The 22,954-nt window shown below is 43.4% G+C and overlaps 1 protein-coding gene across 6 annotated transcripts in view; it reads right to left on the reverse strand.

The window, feature by feature from the left end:
• The window catches only part of GRAMD1B (GRAM domain containing 1B), a 224,202-nt gene that overhangs the window by 152,147 nt on the left and 49,101 nt on the right, over positions 1-22,954 (reverse strand). For 5 of the 6 annotated variants that reach the window (XM_054049521.1, XM_054049518.1, XM_054049519.1 and 2 more), the window contains exon 2: positions 4,699-5,485. The exons of the other annotated variant lie outside the window; for it this stretch is intronic. In XM_054049521.1, the coding sequence (XP_053905496.1) occupies positions 4,699-5,060 (362 nt within the window). In that variant the 5' untranslated portion in view covers positions 5,061-5,485. The remainder of the gene's footprint in view (positions 1-4,698; positions 5,486-22,954) is intronic. 6 annotated transcript variants of the gene reach the window in all.

Consider the following 22,954-nt stretch of genomic DNA (forward strand, 5'->3'; position numbering starts at 1 on the left):
CTGCAGCTTTCTGGTATGGAGTTTCTGAAGTTTTTACTCTATTGGTTTTTGCACTCAGTCCTTACACTTAAGCAAAATACCCACAATGAGAATTTTTCCGGAGTACGAACTCCAGGACTTTTCCATGGTGTCAAAGGAAGGTGAGAAGTTAATGGAATAAGAGCTCTTGCTTGCAGTCTGCAGATTTAAAGGTCTGAGGTCAAAGCATTTTTAGTGGAGGACCCTCCTCTCTGGAAACTCAGTTGGTCCACTGAGTTAAGAACTGATGTAAAGACTTGCATAATGGAAGCCATTTGCAGTGCACTGCAACAAGCTATACTGGTCCTATGGAATCCAGGACACATTATGTACTTCCAAACCCCATCTATTAACTATTTACTTATATAGAGACATGGAGTGGACACATCAGAGTTGGGGTCTCTTGATCTTCAAGCCATAAAGCAATGCCTATCTATTTATTCCTGGCTTTTGCCAAAGTATGGTTGTGTGGGCTGGTTATTTTAATAGCTTAATTTAGGGGAGCGGAGTCAACTCCATTTATTTTGGGTGGACACTGGCCCTTGCATGTCTCTAAGGAACCATACATCCTCCCAGAGAGTACGATGCGTGGGTTTTGTTAAATAAATAAATTAATTAATTAAAGCAGATACATGATCACATTCACTTCATAAATAATGCATGTTCATTGCAGGCATAGCAAAATGCTAACAGATTGCTTTGGTGTGCCTGGGGAGTGTATCGTAATGGCTGTTACCATTCTGCCTTAATAATAAATAAAATAATAATAATATTTTGCACTTACATAGTGCCTTAAATCTAAATACAAAAGTAAGTAAGCACAATCACCACCAGTTGGCAGATGGGGCAGCAATTGAAGTACAGGGAGTTGAAGGATGGGATTAAACTGGATATAGTTTGCACAGCCTGAAAGATTTTATTTTTTTACTTATTTGTGACAGTGCCTAGGAACCTTAGCCCTGGACCGGGACCCCGTTGTGCTACATGCTGTACAAACACAGAACAAAAAAGTGGTCCTTTCCCCAAACAACTTACAAGCATTATGGGCTCTCTTTTGATGTCTAACCTATAATGACCTTGGGCAAACCCTGGCATCTTATGTATGTGAACAAGAATCTCACTTGTCATCTCTTTGGCTGATGACAAGTCATCTCTTTTTCCTTGCAATTGTGCCATCACTAAACTAAGGAAGAGTTTTAAGGGAACCAGAAGGTAATATGTTATCAGAAAGACTGGGGCCCAAGTTTCCAAGAGTGACTAGTGATTTTGGGTGTGCGGCTGGGTCAGCACTTCTGGGAGAGGAAAAAATGAAGCCAGACCTATTCAAATGTAGAAAATTAAGCCAACCATCAAGGGTCTTAGTACAGCAGACACTCTGTTCTGTCAGGTTCTTCTACCATGCCCATCATTGGGGTAGGATTGCCTTCCGGTAAGGCAGAGGCGAGAAATAAGGTACACATATTTTACAAAGAGGGTAATTACACATTGGAAAAACAAACCAAAGAATGTGGTGGATTTGCTGTCACTTGAAGTCTTTAAACCAAGATTGGATGTCTTTCTAAAAACATTTTCTAGCTCAGATTATTGGGTAAAATTCTATGACCTGTGTTAGTCAGGTGGTCAGACTAGATCATAATGGTCCTTGCTGGCCTTAAAGTCTATGAACAGTATATTAAGTGATGTGACTAGCACCTGTCTCATATGGACGTCAACATCATAAATCTAATAGTGACACAATATTGCCCCAGAAAAGCCAGCAATCATGGAAACCAAGCCTAGAGTATGGGAAGATGGATGGAGAATGATTAATCTGTTTCTCAGCTTTCTCCTGCTGCTCCCCAGATCACACTATGCCAAGGACAGGTGCCTCATGACATGAGGAGGTTTATACCACAGTGCAACCTTGGGAGCAACATTAATCGAACACTGTAGTTCACCCCTGCAAAATTCTCCTGGTTCACCGTAGCTTGCTTGGACAAATTCCCTGCTCTGACCCAGCAACCCCTGTTTTTTCCCTCTCCTGCTGTGCTCTAGATGTGCATTGATCCTCTTTAAGTTCTCCAAGCTTGCGAGCTCAGCAGAAAAGGGCAGGAGAAGCATTAGATGTTGTTTTCCTCTGGGCTGGGAAGGGAGGAATTCCATTTGAAAACCTGATCTATTTTCCATTGCCGAGAAATGGATTTGGAGCCCGTAATACATGAAAAGAGAAGGTGCCATGCTGGCCTTGGTATGCTAATGCCACCTAATCCATGAACTGCCTTAGCTTTTTTCCAGTCCCCATTTCAAAAATTTAATCAGGGAGAGTGCAGAAATTTTCTAAGGAGGGTTAATATCCAGATTTCTCTCTCTCCAGAGATAGACCCAAACAAAAATGCTGCATCTAAAATGCTCCCAACTCTGGTGAAGTTCAAATCTGAACTCTGTAATTCAGACACCTCTCTCTAACACACACACACACACACACACACACACACACACACACACACACATACACACACACACATACACACACACACAATATCTCTCCTGGTGTTTTCAAGACCATCCCTATCTGTATCCTTAACTATCATTTGAATGACACTGAATGTTTACAATATCAGGGGACTTTTTTCCCCAAATGATCACTTTCTACAAGAGAGGCCATTGTAAGGTCATTCCTAACCTGCTGGTACAGAAATGCTTTCATCAGCAGAACGTCCTTGAGACTTGGTGTTGCTAAAGCAGCACCTTAGATTTGCAAATGGAACTGGACCTAGTGGAAGTGCTTTTGCAAGACTGGGAGTGGACTTGGAGCCTCAGAGAGATGTGTTGATGGTATAACCAGGGCCGGCTCCAGGCACCAGCCTAGCAAGCAGGTGCTTGGGGCGGCCAAGGGGAAGGGGCGGCACGTTGGGCTGTTAGGCGGCAATTCGGAGGCGGGTCCCTCTCGGAGGGAAGCACCTGCCGCCGAATTCCCACCGAAGAAGAAAGCGGCGCGGTGGAGCTGCCGCCGAAGTGCCGCCAATCGCAATTGTGATCGCGGCTTTTTTTTTTTTTTTTTTCCTGCTGCGTAGGGCTGCAAAAACCCTGGAGCCGGTTCTGGGTATAACTCCTCCACCAGACCACTGGGACAACATCTGGGTCAATGGGACAACCTGCTAGTCAGGGGTAGAAATAGAAAAGGACATCATATGGTTCCTTAAATTTACTTTTTTTAAAATGTAATATACATATGCTCGAAGCCCACAAACAGCTAATAAGAAAATTATTGTTTTTCCTGCAAAAGAACTGATGAAAACAACAACAAAAAGTAATACATTTTCTTGGAAATTTTTCAAGTTTTGGTGAAAAGCAAAAAACTGAACTCTGTCTCTGAGCTGCAACCCAGCCAATGCACGCATATCTCGCGGTGCCACCAAAACTTAGGACAATAGCAACTCCAACTCTAACACTAGAGTCAGAGGAACAAGTGTCAAAACATCCCCAGCAAGCCAGTTTTCGGACGGTTGTTCCCAGAGGACAGGATAGCTTCAGGAAAGGGAAAAGAGTGACTGTCATCTTTTGGTTAATGGTTTGAATTACAGCCAGGTTAGTAAAGACCTGCATTCCAATAACACCTTCTATCTCAGACTCCGGGCTTGTCTACACTGCAAAGTTGTTGACAAAACTTTTGTCTTTCACGGGTGCTTAAAAAAGCCACACCCCCCCCACGAAAGACAACAGTTTTGCCAACACAAGTGGCAGTATGAACGCGGCTTTGTCAGGAGGACAAAGCTAAGGACGCTCACAGGGCTGGAAGTATTTTGTCAGCAAAAGTGCCGACAAAGTACCGAAAAAGAGCGTTTATACACACTGACTTTTAGCGACAAGGCTGTGTCAACACAACCTTGTCGCTAAAAGCTGCGTGGTATAGACAAGCCCTCAGAGTTCCTCATGAATTAAGCCGCACGATGCCCTTGTGACCCAGATGAGCATTAATTATCCTCTTTTCTGCAAATGAATAAACTGAAGCACAGAACATCTAAGTGACTTGCCCAAGTCTGTGGCAGAGCTGGGGACAGAGCTCAGACCCCACCTGGATTTGCAGATCTATGCTTTAGCCACAAGGCCAGCTTGCCCCTCACTGTCCTCTCATTGCCATTTGACAGATGTGCAGCATCCTATATGACATTAGTTAGAGAACTTCAGTCCAATTCCTAAGGGAGAGGGGAATGCGTCACAAAAACCACTAGCAAGTTTGGCATTAACTGGCCCCTGCCTTGGCAGTCTCAGCAGAGATGTCAAGGACTGATTGGGCCATGAAGATTGAACTCCCCTCTCCTTCTCTACAGGGGGACTCTGCAGGCCAGGGTTCAGACACATGGACAGTGTAGCATAGAGGAAGACTGCCCATCTCTTGGCGTCTTCAGTCTCCACGGCCATCAGTCTGACACTTTTCACCAGCACTAAACTCGCTTTAAAGGTATGTAACGGGTGGCAATCAGAGATTGAATCTGGCTCTAAAAGCATGAGTCACTACTGTCTGAGCTAAAAGACTGCATCCATTAGCTTGGCGTCAGCAACAATCTAATATACCACTTAAAATACCTCAGCCACTAGAGGGGGACAAAGAGGCTGAGCCCTCTACAGGTAACAGCAGGTGCTATTGCCTTTTCCTAGTGGGAGCCTTCTCAGCTGCAGGGAATGGGAGGTTTGACATACCTGCTTTCACTGTATTCCTTCTTCTCTCTCACGCGCAGCCACTTCCGCAGCAGGACACGCTTGCGCCGCGGGGAGGCGCTGGGCGTAGAGCAGTTCGACCATGGGGTGTCCTCGTCACTGGATGGGGTGATTTCTATGGATGGGAGTTGCAGGAACTCTTTGTTGGGGGAAGGAGAGTCCTGGTACCCACCGGCCTCCAGGCTCTGCTCTTGCACGTTCTTCATCCGTCTCATCTTGAAGCGCCTCCTGCGTAGGGTGGGGGTGGACGAACTGGACCAGGCCCGGCTGCACTCTGGCACCTGTTGCTCTGGGACCTGCAATGCCGGGAGCTGGAGGGTCTCTGTCATATTGGCAGCAGGCATCAGATCCCCTTTCACCTTCCCCTCCCACCTCTGCGCTATCTCTCAGATCTCACTATAAACCAAACCACAAGCTAAAAGCTGCCCTTCTCCACTCCTCCCCAGTTCAGCATGTTCCCACCCCTCGAGAAGGAAATCTCATGTTTCTCGGTGCTTTCATTTAACGTGGGTGCAGGGGGGATGCCAGTTTCAAAGTTTCTCTTTTGTTTTCTCCTCCTTTCTCACTGAGAAGCAACTTCCTCTCCTGCCTGGTCTCTTTCAGGGCAGTGAGTTTAGCCTCTGCTACGAGGACTGCTGACAACCCGCTGGGCTCTCTTGGCTTTTTTCATTCTGCTGTTTTCTCTGCTCTTTGCCCAGTCGTGGCTCAGTGAACACTCCTCCGGAGCTGTGCTGGAAAACAGTCTTGGGAGACCGAGAGCAACGTGGAGCTGTGAGGAGGTCAGAGAGAGAGAGAGAGAGAGAGGGAGAGAGAAGGAGGGAGAGAAGGAGGGAGGGAGGGAGGGAGGAAGGAAGGAAGGGAAGCAATGATACTAGATAAAATCGGAGAAGGGGGAGGGTGATGGAAGTTCTTTTTCTGTAGCAGATAAGACATGCACAGGCAGCTGCTGCAAGTGTAACTGCACTCCTAATCCCGAGGGCTGGGTTCTGTATTACCTAACACGCCTCTACTGCCATCAGACTAATGAAAGAGGATAAAGGGGGGAAATAACTTCTCATGCAAGCCGATTGGCAGACTTCCCCTTTGTCCCACCTTCCTATTTGGTTGTCCCATCCTTCAGAGGGAGGGGAAGGAGTGGACCCCAAGTTCCATCATCTTGTTACTGCATATATTATTTTTCACCTCATTTGAATACACAGAGAGAGGGGAGAAGTGGGGAGAGTTTCAGGAGGAGCTAAAAGGCAGCAGCGGCACTGGGGTTGGGATCCTGGCTGACTTTGTTTTTCCAAGGGTTCATGGAGACTGCTTCCAAAATGACACACTCAGTGATAGATGGTCCTGAGTTTAGGAACCGACACTGAGAAGACAAACACCACACAGAAAGACAAGAAGACATGCAGGACAGGCCTGAGAAAAACACAAATACACACTCCCCCAGGTGGAAGATTCCCAGGCACTGACTAGAAGACCAAGAGGAAATGAAGGTTTCTGTCAAGGGTTACACCTGGATAGCTCAATGGAAGAGCTTTGCAAAACTTTGGGAATGCCAAGCCTGGCAGAATGTGCTGTGTCCAAGGGATCAATACGACTCCCCCATCAGCTTCACCAAAAGGTTTTGCTGAATGGCTTCAAGCAAGGCTAGGCAGAGTTATGGTTTCACCTGAAAATCATGCAAATCTCAGCAGATTCTGTCGTGGATGTGCCTGGGAATTTAGACCCCACAGCCAAATACAGAGCTAAATTTCACTGCTTGTCTTCACCTCTGAAATGGGCTGATCCCAAACCCCAGAACTGAAGATCCCCACAGCTGGGACTTGGAGGGGGAAGGACTTCAAAATCCGGAGCTGAATTTTGAAGCTCGGTCCTCACCTCGGCTTCCAACGGTTGGAATGCACCAAGCAAAACCAGACAGATTACAAGCAGGTGCGAGGATTGAGAGAAGGAAGATTTGGGTGTGTGGGAAGCAAGATCAGGGAGATAAGAGGGTTCACTGTTAATTAAAAAAAAATCACTGGTTGGCAGCCTATCACTCTATTTTGCAATCCCCTTCATTCATTGCTCCTCCTGTGGCTCAGAAATTAGCTAGAACTTTAAGCACCATCTATATTTATCCTATATTTCTAGAGCATCCAACACCATGGTTATCTAGATCACTTTCATAAACACGCAATCAAAATGATACCCCCCTCCGTGAACGGCCACATATCTCAAAAAGCACAAAACACCATTAATTCAAATAAAACACAGAGACTTAAGGAGACAAAAGAGCAAAAGGTTTATTGTTTCGTGTCCAGCACAAACACCGTTGTATTATTTGCTCATTACAAGGATTGACACCTTTATTTTAATATTTTTCTATAAGACGGTGAAACCTGAACTCACAATTACCTGAGACCTGCAGTCACCTGTTGTAACAGCCAATGCCGTAACAGCTTCCATAGTAAGTCACCTTGTATTCAGCAACCACAAGTCTGATGTTGTTACTAGCCACCTGTTGACTCACTGAAAATTTATTGTGAGCATCCTACTAGGATATGTGGAAACCAAAAGCCTATAATACAGTCCCTAAAGTGCAGCATACAAGGAAGTACTGTAGCTACGGTTTATTCTAGATTGGGTTATTGTGTTGTTTTGCACTGCTTTATTCCGTTGAGAGGAAAAAGGAATTGGGGGGGCGGGAGGAGATGAAAATTTTGTTTCTGTTTTTCATCAAAGTTTCACTATCAGCAAAGTTTTTGAACCCTCTGCCCACTTCTAAGGTATTGCAGCAGGAAAATGAGCAGTCCATTTGTTGGCCACCATTACCACATGCCTTAGTGGGTCTGATTTCCTCTGGAAACCTTTGTGAAATGTGGGAGGTTTATTTGGATGTTGTATTAGGGACAGGTAAACCAGCTCAAGAACGTTTAATTAATTCCCCCTCCCCAACCACACACACACTCCCGCTTTAATAATAAAACACACAGAGCATGTTACACCTTCATGAGGCTCCAATCCGAAATCCTCCATCTCCAAGACACCACCAGCATTTGCCCCAGCAGAAGGTTCTTTCCCCAAAGTCTATCTCTGATCTCTCAAAAATCTGATTTCATCAGCATACCATGATTCTTCCCCATATAACAAAGAATCCCTGAGTGCAGAATTCTCCCTATTTCATATCATGAGAGCCTTCCCCAGTGAGACACAACCAGTTGGACAAGCATAGGGTCTGCCCCTTTAACTCTAAGTGCTTCTCTGATTACTAAACAATACTTATTTATGCTTGAACATTCTGGGTCATTTTTATTTTGGACAGTGGACACGGGACACCTCTCTGATGTGCTCTGAAAACCAGAAGCTATGTAATGAGAGAGATAGCTCAAACTTCCTGACCTACAGTTTGAAAAATACCATCCACGAACAGGAATTCTCACTGTGCAGCACACAAAACTGAGAGATGATGCTGTTCCTCTGAGAGTCTTCCTTTGCACTGCTAGGTCTCTGCACCATTTGATTTCAGTTATCAGCCACGTTGGTAGAGTTATATCATCTTGGAGAGGATTCACATTTTTTAAGAATACTGCCAGCACCATCTAGCATGGCTCTGGGACCCTTAGCTTCTCGCCAGGACATGGCACAGGAATTATTCTTCAGATCAGCATCAGAATCGGGGGATAGGTAGATTCCTTTTTCCTAATTTTGAACCTGTTTGGAAGTTTGACTCCAGCTGGACATTCTGGAGTTTGCAACCTGCTTAGGAGAGACTGTGAAAAAAGGAACAGAGAAAAACTAAATAGACTTTATATACTGGATATAGATCATTTACTTGTACTAATCCAGATCCTATGGGCTCCTTCTATCCCTACTACACAGGTTAGATTTCCCATTAGTTAACTTTCTTCTACACTAAATCATTCTTGAGAAGGAAGGAGGGGGAAAGACCCAGATAAAATACAGGAACAAATAGTTGTGAATTCCAAATAGTTTGCAAATGCAGAAAAATCCTGAAAATGACTTCAGGAGATTAAATCCTTCAGATGTGTGAGATTTGCCCTCCCTATACTTTGAGAAATCTTTCAATTGGAGCAGGGAGATTACTGCAAATATAATGCTTGGAAATTTTCACCAAATCCACCTTTCACCAAATCACTTTTGCAGCTCAAAAAGTTTAATTTGCTGAACATTTCCCCCCCTCCACACACACACACACACACCTCAAAAATGGCAGTTTTTACTAAATCTGCCATGCTTCAGGCAAAAAACTGATCCTGTAGCGACAAAATTTTGAATTCAAAATTCCAAAATCACTGAAGTTTTTCTCTATGAAATTTTACAGGGTGTGTGTGTGAGAGAGAGAGTGAATGTGTATGAGAGAGAGAGAGAACTTCAAATAAAAAGCAAAGACCTCGGTTTACATGTGGGGGGTGGGAGGGTTGTTATAAATATTATGGAAAGCTCTACATTCTCTTTGGCATCCCAATAAAAGTTCTCTCCTTCTGTCTGAAGGCCCAGCACTGGAACACTCCCTTAGAAATGGAATCCCTAAAAACCCTGGGGTCCGTCCAGTGCACACATACCCTGACACCTTCAGCTAGAATTAGGATTTGGAACATGATGCTCTTGTGGATACAGGGATGGATGGTGACTCAGGAGATTGGGGTTCTGTACCTAGCTCTGCAACAGTCCTCCAGTGACACGTAAATTCTGTACCCCAGTCTTTCCCCATTTATAAAATGAGATAATAGTACTTCCTTGCCTCATGTGGATGATGTGAAGATACATTTCTTAGCATATGGGAAGTACTCAGATACTATCATGAAAGCCAATAAATAAATACTAATAAGCTGCTTGTTATGATCTACCCATTCTGACTTGCCTTTACTCCCATAAAACAAATATAGGGTCTTCCCCTTTAAGTCACTATTACCAAGCAACAGTTGTTCACACTTGAACATACTGCGTCAGTTTTATTTTGGACACAGGACACTGGTCACCTGCCTGCATGTGTTGTTCCTTGACACTCAGAGGCTCCCTTGTCAGACAAAAACGACAAACTTCAGTCCGTGGGGTGAAAAATACTAGCCACAAACTGAAAATTCTCAGTGTGTCACAAAAATAAGACAGAGGTAGTTCTGCAGCACATGCCCTGCTGCATTTATTCAATTCCTTATAGGAAGAACCAGGCTCTTTCCTCACAAATAATCTGATAATGAGAAGTACTCAGTATCTGCAATTCAGAGTCGCAGATGCCCAGCACCTATCAAGACTGGCCAAAACTAAGTCTAATCCTTAGTCTCCCAAACCAACATTGTGAAGTGAGAAAGAAAGAAATTTTAACACCAAATGCAATCTATGCTGCCTGTTCAGACAGGAGGAGCGATCTCATTATTCACTAGTCAAAGCTAATAAAAAAACATTCAGTTATATCCCCAGCCAGTCAGAAACCAGCCTTCATAATTAAGTGTACAACTTGACCTTTACAAATAAACTGGTATTTGCTTGGCTGAAGATTTCAATGAGTCTGTCCTCTAAGTCAGTAAGAATCAAGCAGGTCAATAATGGTACAGTAAGCAAATGCCACTCTCTTGCACCAGTCCTTGTTAGATACACTGACAGTCTTATTTGGGATGCTACAAACATAGTGATTACAATAGAGCATTATCATAGGATCAATGTCTCCTGTATTATTTCCCACAAATGGCTGGGAATTTGCCTTTATCCTGTCACAAAGCTTTGTTACAGTGACACCAGATCTTAAAGACACATTGTTCAACATGTCTAGCCTGAAACAAAAGTACAAGTGTATATGCGATACAAGATCAAATAGGCACTGACCTTAGAACTGGAATGGGGGGATATACATTGTCCCTGGAAGTGCTCTGTGCAGAATATAGGTGCAATGTATATACTGCATAAGGCCATCTGATCCTAATCTTAAAACCATGGGCACTGGCCCTAAACACACAGTCTGACCCTAGAACTCAAATACATGTTTAAGGTCCACTATATCCCACCTCTAGCACCAGAACTCAAACCCCATAGGCCATACCACAAAGCCAGAAATGGGCTTAAACATAGTCCATCTGATGCTTTCAAACTTGAAACAAACAAAGCGTATTGAACACATTTAGTATTGTTTTACTCATAAGTTTCTGAACATTTAGTAACTCACAAAGTGGTTTAAAGAGGCTGGAGTCCAACAAAGGTTTCTGACTGGATGTGAGTGATGTCACATTCCAGTCAACAATACCTAACAGGCACCTGCGCCCGACTGGATCCTTCTTTTTAAAAATAAGTATTTCCTGTATCATCAACAAACATGAAAGGCTTATGGCTGTGCATTATTCCTAATGGATTTGGCATATCTTGAGTAGTTAAAAGCATTTAACCTTTGGCCTCATGCATTGTAAAAAAAAAACAACCCAAAAAAACCTTCAGTTGCCACCCAAAAAATCCCTTCATTGTTGTCATTCCTTGCTCAATTAAAACAAATTCTTCTGTGTGGCTCTTATGTATTTTGTTATTGCAGCAACATACTTAGTCCTTTCCTTTTAAGGTAAGCTCTTTGGAACAGGATCTTTGTCCAAATGAAAGAGGATAGTTGAGTGTTTCAAAGGTCATCAGCCACAAAAATGAGACCACCTGGTCTTATTCACGTGATCACTAATCTCAACGCCTTCCAATACCAATCCATCAAATAGATGGCAGCAAAACAAAAACCTCAGTCTCCAAGAGCTTGGGGCCTCACTTGAGCTGTTTTCTCTGTGTCATATTTAGATTGCAAATGACTTGCAGCTTGGACTGCATCTTGCTTGGGGCTTGTACAGCACCGTGCATACCTATGCTGCTCAATATATCTCAAGTGCATGGTGCCCAGTTCTGCTCACAGTCACACTATAGTGAATCCAGAGCAAATTGATTAATTTCACGATATCCTCTGGATTGCACTGGTGCAACTGAGACCAGAAACATGCCCACGAGCAGAATGCAAAGGCCAGCCATTCAGAGCCCCTGCAGCAAGAACATAAACACACACCTTGCCCTAAGGTCAGCCATTGCTTAATTCTGACACCCAGCTAGGCTACCTTCTATGGTGAATTTCCCTAGAAACTTGCATCAGTTTTCAGAACCCATACACAGTTTGCAGGAGTCAAGGAGTGACTCACTCCAGCTCTCTCTGAATTTCCTGTACCTGTATAGCACTTTCATAACAGGTCACAGCTCACAGCACACACAATTAAATCACAGGAGAACCAGCCTGTGAGTACAAAAGGTCTTTGAACAGCACATTCTTTCCTATTCAGCTAGAATATCTGCTTCACTAGCTCAGTTCAGTAGATTTTTGTATTTAAGCCAGCCCGGCACATGAAGCAATATATACACCCGCTCTAGGAGAGACCCAAGGCATGTTGCAGAGTGCCTGAAAATGCCATCAGGTATTGCTGTGCCCCCAGTCAGGACAACCCACTTCAAAGGTGTACCCAGCTCTCCTGGCTGTCCTTAGCGGTTTGAGTATCCCCTGCCTTTATTCCACCCAGGAAAACACCTGGTGTTACATTCAGGTGTAACAAAATCCACGGTTATAAACACATACCACATGCTGAACTATACACATGCAGCACCAGGACTCTGGGACCACAAACACAAGCCTCTACCACCTGAGCTAAAGACTCCTTGGGGTACCAGTGTTAGGGCTCACAACCTTCATAGGCTTCATAGTCACATATGCACAAGCAGCTGTAGTTACATTCCATCAGTCAAGTGCAGCGGTGAACAGATATTCATTAAACCAGTAGCACACGGCCTAAGCTCACCAGAGGATAAATGTTCTTCCAGGCTAACACACATAGAAATGAACCTAGATGTTGACCTGTAAATATCTGCTTTATCCTCTGAGCAAAATATGAATTTTGTTTTATTATAATTTTTTTATTGAAGTGTTCGAGTTTGAAGTAAATTCTTGTTCCCCCTTCTCTTTTTTGGCTTCCTGAAGTACACATGTGCCTGAAATCAGCCCTGCCTGCTCCCGAGTTCTCAGATACTAGAATCTTGGAGTTTAGACTTTACATCTTAGAGTTCACTATTGGACCAAAACTTACCCAACGCCTTATAAAGCTCTTCCCTACACCTTCCAAACTCTAAGGAACAGTGGCCAGGGGAGAGGTTTGTAGAAAACCCAATGCTCGGACAGTAGCTTGAAAGGACTTCTGTTCACAATCGTCCCCTTAACAGAAGCAAGCAACACAGTTTCAGGCCAAGCCAACAAAATACAGTGCTTTGTGGGACCAAAGGAGAGCGAAACATAGGGATTGTCTGACTGGATCAGACCAGTGCTCCATCTAATCCAGTATCTTGTCTCGGAGTGGCCAGGACCAAATGCTTTGGAGGAAGCCACAAGAAACCAAGAAATGGCAGTTCTTGTTTCCTCCCCCCAGGAAAGTTTTTCCTTCACACCCGTTGGTTAAAGGGTGGCTAATTCCCTGAAACATCCTCCCCCTCTCTCTGTGGCATTAGTCCAAGTACCAATTGCTGGATTCACTCCCTTTTCCCTCACAGAGTAGAGGTAAGCAGAGCACTGCTGAGTACTGCACAAAACCCTGACAAAAGAAAAAGTGCTCGTAAGAGAACCATCACTCACTGTATTATGCTGCACAATGCAAAATGGAAACCTTTATAACTTCCTCTCAACTCCCAGGAGCTACAGAACTATGGAAGGACACAGAAGGTTCCTGCCTACAATGGGTAAACTCATTTTATAATAAGTGTTCTAGAAACTGCTTCATAAATACCACTCCTGTCCATCATCTCTCTATTATCCACAATCTCAGCGGCTAGGCCATTAGAGCCTATTTCCTAAATTAGATAAACGCCTGAGGAAGAGTGTCATTTCTCTTGATGATCTTCCCCTGAATGCGGCTATTTGGGAAATGCTTAAGGGACAAGTGAAAACCTCCATGCTGTGTCATCCACATTCATGCCCTATGCTACTTCTTACAGAAATAAACATCTGCAGCAAGTGTATCTTTGTGCAGTCCTTTGCCACATGTGTGCTGCACATAATGCAACTAGAAAATGTGCCCAATGCATGCATATAGCATACAATAACTCTATGTGTACTGTGCATGGACACGCCTGTAGCATAAAACTCATACCTATATGCTTCATGTATGCAGCAAAGATCAAATATACATATATGAATGTATACAGTGCATAGGTATGCATGGGTTTTACACATATGCCACAAAGTAGTTGTATGTGCAATGTGGTTGCCACATGGATACCATATGTTTGTCATATGTATGCAGCACATATGGCATATAGTATGCATACATGAAGTGTTCATGCTGCATCTATGAAACAAACAGTACATGCATGTACAATATATTTGCCACATGTTAGACAAAGCACATATTGCATTTATGTTGGGTATAGTAGAGAGATAGCAGATAGTACGTCACATCCATTACAGGCACCGTCTGTAATGTCACTTTCCTACTGCATATTTGTATTTTCCCCAAGACATGTTCATTTAAAACTCCTCTGCTGAAACTAATGATCCCTGGGATATAATATATACTCAGTGAGCTGCACTGCTAATGTAAAATGGGATTTAGCTTGCCTTTCAACTAGGTATGGGTGGGAGGGAGGAAAGAGAAATATATATATCAGGACAGTCACTGATACCACCCCATCTATTGCAGCTTGCATAGATTCTCTGGGACCACTCACATGAGTCACAGAAGTTCCACTAACTCTGGCTCACTGGTTGTAATCTAGCGCCATAATGATAGTGACCAAAAATCCTTACCATCGGTCCCCAATGGGTGTCTCACATGAAATCAATTGGCAGCCTCAATCCAATTCCCAATGGCCCAGAGTCCACATCCCCTAAAGCCGCCTCCATAATTATCACTAGTTAATACCCCCACTGAGAGACTCAGCAAAGCACGGTCAACAATTTTAGAGTGCCCCGCCAAGGTCAGGGCTGAGGCACGTGGTGGAGACTCTTGCACTAGCAGTGGCAGTGCTGTGCTTTATCTGTTTCATCTGTCCCTGGGGCTAGCACGCCAGCACCTACCACAACCAATGAAACCAGTATTCACTTACTCTTTTTTCTTGTGTGTCCCTTTCAGTAGAAAAGCAGTTGTAGCACATGCAGACCGGTGACATTTCTTCATTTCTTTTTGATTCCTAAGTAGTGTCAGACAATACTACTTCACACTTAAACATTTTATTAGGATGGTGTTTAAAAAAAAAAGTGAACGGTACAGAGTTTAAGCGTAGGAGTTTCTGGTTATCAGGAAATAATGTACAGATTATCAAGGGGTGAGAAGTTCAGTTTAAGATCGGCTGGCATAAGGAATATATAATCTGCAATATCCCTGACTGGGGGTAAAAGGTTAACGGGTCAAAGTACAGACATTGAGATATGAGGGTTTGTTGTTAATATAATGGCTATGTTCGGGTGTGGAGTATAATGAGTGGATACGATGATGAGGATGGATTGACCCTCATTTGGTGAGATTTAACGTTCAGTGAGTTTATGGTTCCAGTTCATATGGTCCAACTGAAAATTCTCTCAGTCCCTTTCTCGTAGTCGATGCACAATGATTTTATTCAAGGAGTGTACTCGATTTTCCTAATGCCAATGGGTTTTATGTGTGAGCACAAGAGGAGAATTTCCTCCATACATCATATTTTAATACCATGTACATGGTTTCTCAACAATTCCCTTCGGACTGCAAGCAACACAAAAAGTCTTAAGTAGTCAGAACAGTCTGAGAAGGCTTAATACTGTGTGATTGTCAGGGAGACGAAATGTGGCTGTGGCAGAGGACTGGGTATCAGGGCTCCTTGGTTCCGATCCCAGTTCTCCCACGGATTCTTGAGAGAAAGTCATTTCACAACTCTGTACTTTACTTTCTCAATCTGTAAGAAGGGGATAAAGACACTTGCCTACTTTACAGGGGGCATAAAAGCTTAATTACGAAATGTTTGTACATCATGTTGAGATCCTTAGATGAAAGGCAAAATACACAGTCCAAGGGCTTGACACACCCCTCTGAGCCAGCAGGGATGAAAATTGCATGAACCAGAAGGGGCAACTGCAATGGAAATCAAACCATGTTGCTCAGCTGGGACACATCAGATAAGTCTCACAGGTCTTGTTAGTGTTCCCTGAATGGATGGGGAGCATGTAAATGAATATAAGTAATAAATTTAAAACCCCATTTCTGCAAACATTTGCAGACAGAGCTTGGAAATTAGCATTTCATGAGTATTCGGGTCAGTAAAATGTGATCACTTGAATCTCCACAGAAAATTGACAGGAGGCGCATGGAGCCTGGTCAAAGCTAATTCGTTTAAAAATCCTAACCATTTTTAAATGGGCTTGTTTTGCATTATTTGCCCAGCACTTAACTTTCAGCTAGCATGTCCAATAATAGCATTACATATTGTGTACTAGGCTAATTTCCTCTCTCTCAGGCATTTGAACGTAAACTTGCGGGCCCCATGTTAAAGGAAAATCTGCTTCAATTGTAGCTTATACTAGCTGCTTTAATAATGAAGCTGGGGAGCGGGGGGGGGGGACTTCTGGGTAAACATCTCTCTCAGCATCACCACATACTACGGCTTAGCTTCATAAGTGAGGAAATGGATTAATTCTTTTAACTCTAAAGTTGACAGGCTTAGATCTAACATTCAAACACCCACCTAACCCCTGTGCCATGATAATGAATGCAGGCAGGCCCAGCACAGTGCCATGGGAAGCAAATTGTAACCTGCAGGGCCTTTTTTTTTTTAAAACAGCAATTGGCAGGATTTTCTTGCCCCTCAAAAAGGTGTTTAATTAAGCACACAAGATCTCACTGTCAGTGTGATTACTTAGCATGTAACAGTGTCTACCATGGATAGCAGAGAAACAACAGCTAGGCTACAGGAGAGAGCATTGGTCCAGGACTCTAGTCCTGGCTCTGCTGCTGGGTGACCATGGGCAGGTCATTTCACCTCTCTGGGCTTCAGTTTCCTGATCTGTAAAATGGGGATATTGACCTCCGTGGTAAAGTGCTTTGAGATCTACTGAGGGAAAGCGCTACACAGGAGCTAGGTATTATTTGCTATCCATATCCGAGCAGCAAGTAAAGGTGTCAGCAGTTTGGGGCAGGACCCGTCTTTTTGTCCTGGTCCATGACGAGGGGCTCCTAGGAGCTACTGCAATACAGATAATGATAAAGAAGGACTGAAGGCAAAATCCTTGATCCCAACATCCCTGAACTTTGGAAAAGCTCAGACCTGGATGGTTCCAGTCCCCCTCTTAGGGTACATCTACACTACAGGGGGGAGTCGATTTAAGATACGCAAATTCAGCTACGTGAATAGCGTAGCTGAATTCGACGTATCGCAGCCGACTTACCCCGCTGTGAGGACGGCGGCAAAATCGACTTCTGCGGCTTTCTGTCGGCGGCGCTTACTCCCACCTCCGCTGGTGGAGTAAGAGCGCCGATTCGGGGATCGATTGTCGCGTCCCAACGGGACGCGATAAATCGATCCCCGAGAGGTCGATTTCTACCCGCCGATTCAGGCGGGTAGTGTAGACCTAGCCTTAGAGGCCAATGTTAAGTTGGTATCTGAAGTGGCCTACAGAACAGAATCTCAAATGCATTTTACAACTCTGTTCCCCTGGCCATAAGGGCTGTGACATACGTGCGGCCTCTGCTACTGAGCACTTAACATTTGCCATCAGATAGTGGGGTCAAGAGTTACTGGAATATGAGTAAGCTCTTCATGTTGGATCCGGGTCCCCTTTTCTAATCCACTCCTGTCTTCTGAACCTTCCCACTCGCTCTCTGAGAGATTCCCTATGGCCAGGTATGGGGGACAGCAAAGGTATCCTCTACCAATGAGTTCCTGCTGCTCTCTAGTGGTTAAATAGCTGCAGGCAGTAAAATTGTTTAAAATAAATGAGTTTAGATGCATTTGAAGGAGATTTAAAAAAGAAACCAAAACCTATGGCTCCTCTTTACCGACAGTGTTACATATCTCTGGGAGCAGAGGATGCCATTTTATAGGAAATCGTATAATCCTGATCTTGCCAGGTGCTGAACATCCTCAGCTCCCATTAAAGTCGGCAGGAACTGAAGGCACTCAGCATCTCACAGAATATTACACTCCTTTGTAAGTAGCCTACATATTAGAGTCTGTTCACAAACATGCCGTGACCCTCTTTCATCCAACAGTTCTAAGAAGTCTATCTCACAGAGCAATAGTGCAGAGCTAGCTGCGATCTCACCATCTTTTCTCAGCCAAGCATCTTGGTGTACTTCCCATGATCTTAAAGATTTTCTTGCCCTATGGCCTGTGGAACTGGTTTCTTTTACATGTTCAAGCTCCTGACATTGGGTTCTTCAATATCAACAATGTCACTACTTATCCAGGAACTAAAGTCCTCCTTGCTTACTACAGTTTTTCCACTGGATATTTTGATTCCAGCAGGTGGGATTATTTATATGTTTCTTGCTTCAGGGTATAGGCTGTTCTGAAGTGATATCAGATGCACTTGCAAAAGAGGGAAGGTTATGAGTGGGTGTTAGTAGATCAATGATTGAGCTGATATGGGAGATGGAGATAGAATCAGCTGGGTATTTTGTGGTTTTAGCTGGGACCTTTGTTTTCTCTTCTGTCTTGTGCGGATTTCTCTTTCTTTTCCATCATGATAGATTTTCTTGAAATGTTCTCATCACAATCAGATGTTCTAGGGCACAGGATGTGGTTTGTACAATAGGGTTTTTGTCACGCAAATCTGCAAGGCCTGATCTATAATAAAATCTGATGAGGCACAAATTAATACCTGGTGCAAATCCAATGAGTTAGTGTAGTTACAACAGGGAAGAATTAAACCCTGAATATTTTTTCCCTTTTTAAAGAGCTAAAATTGTTTCTCAGGGAATCTTAATCCTATAAAGACTGAACAGTTGGTCACAATTTTCCATCAATTTTTTTTTTTTTTTGGGGGGGGGGGGGGAGAGAAAATTTTCTGTGGAAAAAATTTCATTGTTTTTTAATCACAAAAAGCAGTACATTCTAAAGCAAAAAAAACCAAAACAAAAATGCAGTTTTCAATGGAAGTCCAAATAATTCTTTAGAAAAATTATTTCCCTCTTAGCTTTGCTAAACAGTCAGGAGCAGCCAGATGGATAAGTATTTTGTAGTATATAGGAAGGACTAGTCTGAGCACAGGACCACTGCATTTTAATTCCATCTCTGCTACTGTCCTGTTATGTGACCTTGGGCAAGTCACTTAACCGATCTTTGTATGAGCTGGACCGTTGGTAAAACGTCTGGAACCCCAATTTTACATGTTAAATTGAGATCCTCAAGTAAAGGGTTATGTTTCAAGTGTTGCTAGAGGTGAGAACAAACCACAACCACCCCTGGCTTTGGAGATGTGGGAGTGGAATTGCTTGCTTCACACTCAACTCTAATTAGTATTATTTGATCTTTTAATTAAAAAATATCTGTTACGATCACGTGGTAACTTTTAGGAATATCTAAAAGGTGATGCTGACAAATTTAAAATACAGCAGCACTTCTCTTTCAGCATTCTGGTAACATCACAAATTACTTCAATTGGCTGTTCATAGCCACCCTGATGTCTTCAGAACGCTTTGATATGCATATTCATAGCTTTAGTGCACATAGTGGGCGATTTATCCTCATTGCTGTGTGAGAGAAGAGCTACAGTTCACCAGACAGAGCTTGCTTATATTCCCATGCTGGTATGCACATATAAGTATAAATAGCAGAACAAATCCTGCTGTCTGTGGTGCAGCTTTAACACTACCTCTTTCCCACTCTCTGTCTTTTGTCTATTCAGATGATAAATTCTTTGGGGCAGGAACTCTCTCTCGCTATGTATTTGCGCAATGCTTCCTATAAAGGGGCCCCAATCTCTGTTGGGGCTTCTGGTCCTACTGTAATACTAAAAATTAATAAAAATAATAAATTCAGTGAAGTCAATACATTTGCAATAAACCTCCAAACAAGACAAAGAGGAAACACACACACACACACACACACACACACACACACACACCAGTTACGGGGTTTGGTTACAAGAGTTCAGTACATTTCTAATTGTTGGTCAAAAACTATCCAGTCCAGGATCAGCATCTGAGTCAATAATCCCTGCAGGAGTCAATTCCACAACTGTCTCAACTCCTTTGCTGTATTCTAAAGATACCTGCCATTCATTCTGCAATGCATGGAGTCAAGCTCTCCTAGCTCCCCATTGAGCCAGTGTTTGATGTGAACAAAAACAGTAACGCTAAACAAAAGTTCTAAATAAAAGCTGGCATTTCTGTCCCGTCGTATCAGCATTCAGCGCCTACCAACTTCCTAGAACCAAACTGTGCAATGACACCTTCTTAAATGGGTAACAAAGATCTCAAATCAGGCGAAGAAAAGCCATGACAAGGTAGAGGAGGTGGAAGCTTAGCATGGCATGAGATTAATTTCTTTAATACAAATGACACTGGTTATTACCTGCTTTGCAGGACTCAGTGTCTCCAATGTGAATAATGTCTAGCAATTAAATCTGAGGGAGAGTCTGTATGTACTGGGATTAGAGGTAGATTTGGGTCTAAAATAATTGAAGGGTTTTATAATTAGTCATAATTAAAAAGTGCTGATGGCAGCACTATATATACTGGTACCTCTATATACCGGTACCTAATAAGCTCTAATAGCACAAGACTTCATGTGCAAATGTTTTATTTAAATAGTGAACATTTATATTTGTGTCAAGAAAGTGTCTTGAAGATAATCACCCCATGGTTGCACGCTGAGGAACCCAAAAGGTCTTTCTCCTCTTCTCTGATTCTACAAAAGTCACGGCTTTGCCTGCCTCCGGATTAGAATAAGTGGTTATAGGTTCAACCCCCCCCCACACACACACACTTCCCCGCAATAGGAGCTGGGATCCGTTGTGTCTTTGATCTCTACACAATATTGAGGATATGAGGAAACTACACAGACACAGGTGGGTTCCTAATAACAGCGTTTAGTAACTATATACCAACACACAAGACCTAACTACATACATATATTGCTGTTCAGTTAGCATCTGGTGGTCTCTGCGATAAAAGGCAGGGAGACCAACTAGAAGACTCCCGAACTATTTCAAAGGATACTGCCCAATTAATATACACTATCAGGATGACACCCATTGCTAACAGGGAAGCAGTAATAATAAATAATAATGATATTAAGTGCTACAATGCTTGAGCCACAAGTTAATTCAATCATAGGATGACCCATTTCCTGAGAGAGAGAGAAGTGTAATTACCATTATACAAGACACTGGTGAGACCTCATCTGGAACAATGTGCACAATTGTGGTCTCCCATGTTTAACAAAAATTAATTCAAACTGGAACAGGTGCAGAGAAGGGCTAGGAGGATGATCAGAGGAATGGAGAACCTACCTTGTGAGAGGAGATTTAAGGAGCTTGTCTTGTTCAGCCTAACTAAATGAAAGAGGAGAGGAGAGATGATTGCTGCTTATAAACACATCAAAGGAATAAACACCAGGGAGGGAGAGGAGTTATTTAAGTGAAGGGCCAGTGCTGGCACAAGAACAAATGGCACCAAGTTTAAGCTTGAAATTAGACAGAGGTTTTTAACTATCAGAAGAGTGAAGTTCAGGAACAGCCTTCCAATCGGAGTAGGGGGGCAAAAAACCTCACTTGTTTCAAGACTGGATTTGATAAGTTTTTGGAAAAGACGGTATGATGAGGATGTTCTTTAAAAGGCTTTGCACTTTACAAAACAACCTTCACCTTAGTATCTCAACAAGATTTAAAAGTAATAAATTAAGCAGTACAGCCTCCCATGTGATGTATCTTAACCCCTGGCTTAGTTTTATTATCTCTAAGACACGAAGAAGATAAGTGACTTGTTCATGGTCACATACTTCACTGGTGGGAACTGAACACAAAAGCCATGACTCCAAGACCTCAGCTCTAATAGTACTTGTCACTTTTGCTATGCCTACCCTACAGGCTACGGGGGTGATTGCCCTGTTTGTGTACACATGCTCACGGTAGCTGGCACAAGTATAAATAGTAGTGTAGTCACAATAGCATGGACAGCAGCAACTGAGGCACAGCTGAGCCATGCCAAATACGTACCAACCGGTGCCAGGCTTTATTCTTGGCATGGCTCAGCTACCTGTGCTATCTCCACTGCCGCTCTCTAGAATACTATAGCTACACTACACTTATACTCCTGCTGGCTCTCATTGAGCTTCCACAAGTGTGTACAGTATATGCAAGCAGGGGAATCCACCCCTGGCACATCGAGTAGGCATGGCCTTTGACTCCAGGCTAGTGGACTGCTGCCATCTCCAATTATGTCACCCTAAGAAAGCAGCGCTAGGTTCAGAAAACTACATACAGAGTTAGAACTTCCGTCTAGTGCAGGGGTAGGCAACCTACGGCACACGTGCCAAAGACGGCACGCAAGATGATTTTCAGTGGCACTCACACTGGCCACCAGTCTGGGGGGCTCCGCATTTTAATTTAATTTTAAATTTAGCTTCTTAAACATTTTAAAAACCTTATTTACTTTACGTACAACAATAGTTTAGTTCTATATTACAGACTTTTAGAAAGAGATCTTCTAAAAACGTTAACATGTATGACTGGCACGCAAAACCTTAAATTAGAGTGAATATATGAAGACTCAGCACACCACTTCTGAAAGGTTTCTGACCCCTGGTCTAGTGGCTAGAGCAGGGGAATCGGACTGAAGATAGGAGGACTGTGAGGGAGATCTGCAAACGCACAAATGGCAGTTAGGCACTAACTTTCGCCGGGAGTTAGGAACCTTTGCAGATCTCCCCTGGTTTCCCTAGCGCTGCTTCTAACGTCACGTCTACAGTGTGGGGACTATAGCAGCATTGCTATGCACTGTAGCTATGCTGGCATAACCCTGCACTGCAGATACACTCAACTGACATAAGAGAGAGGGGGGCTTCCATCACTGTAAGACACCGCCTCCCTGAGCAAGGGTAGCTAGGTCAATGGCAGCATTCTTCCATTGACCGAGCTGTGTGTACGCCACGGGTCAGGTGGACAAGGCTACCTCACTTGGGGTACGGATGTGAGCGCCATAGCTATGCCGACCTACGTTTTTAAGTGTAGACCAGGCCTTGCACTGTAACTTTGATCAGGTGGGATTTTCAAAAGCTTCTAAGTGAC

Source organism: Malaclemys terrapin, chromosome 15 (assembly GCF_027887155.1).
Source record: "Malaclemys terrapin pileata isolate rMalTer1 chromosome 15, rMalTer1.hap1, whole genome shotgun sequence".
In the NCBI taxonomy this organism is placed as follows: domain Eukaryota; kingdom Metazoa; phylum Chordata; order Testudines; family Emydidae; genus Malaclemys; species Malaclemys terrapin.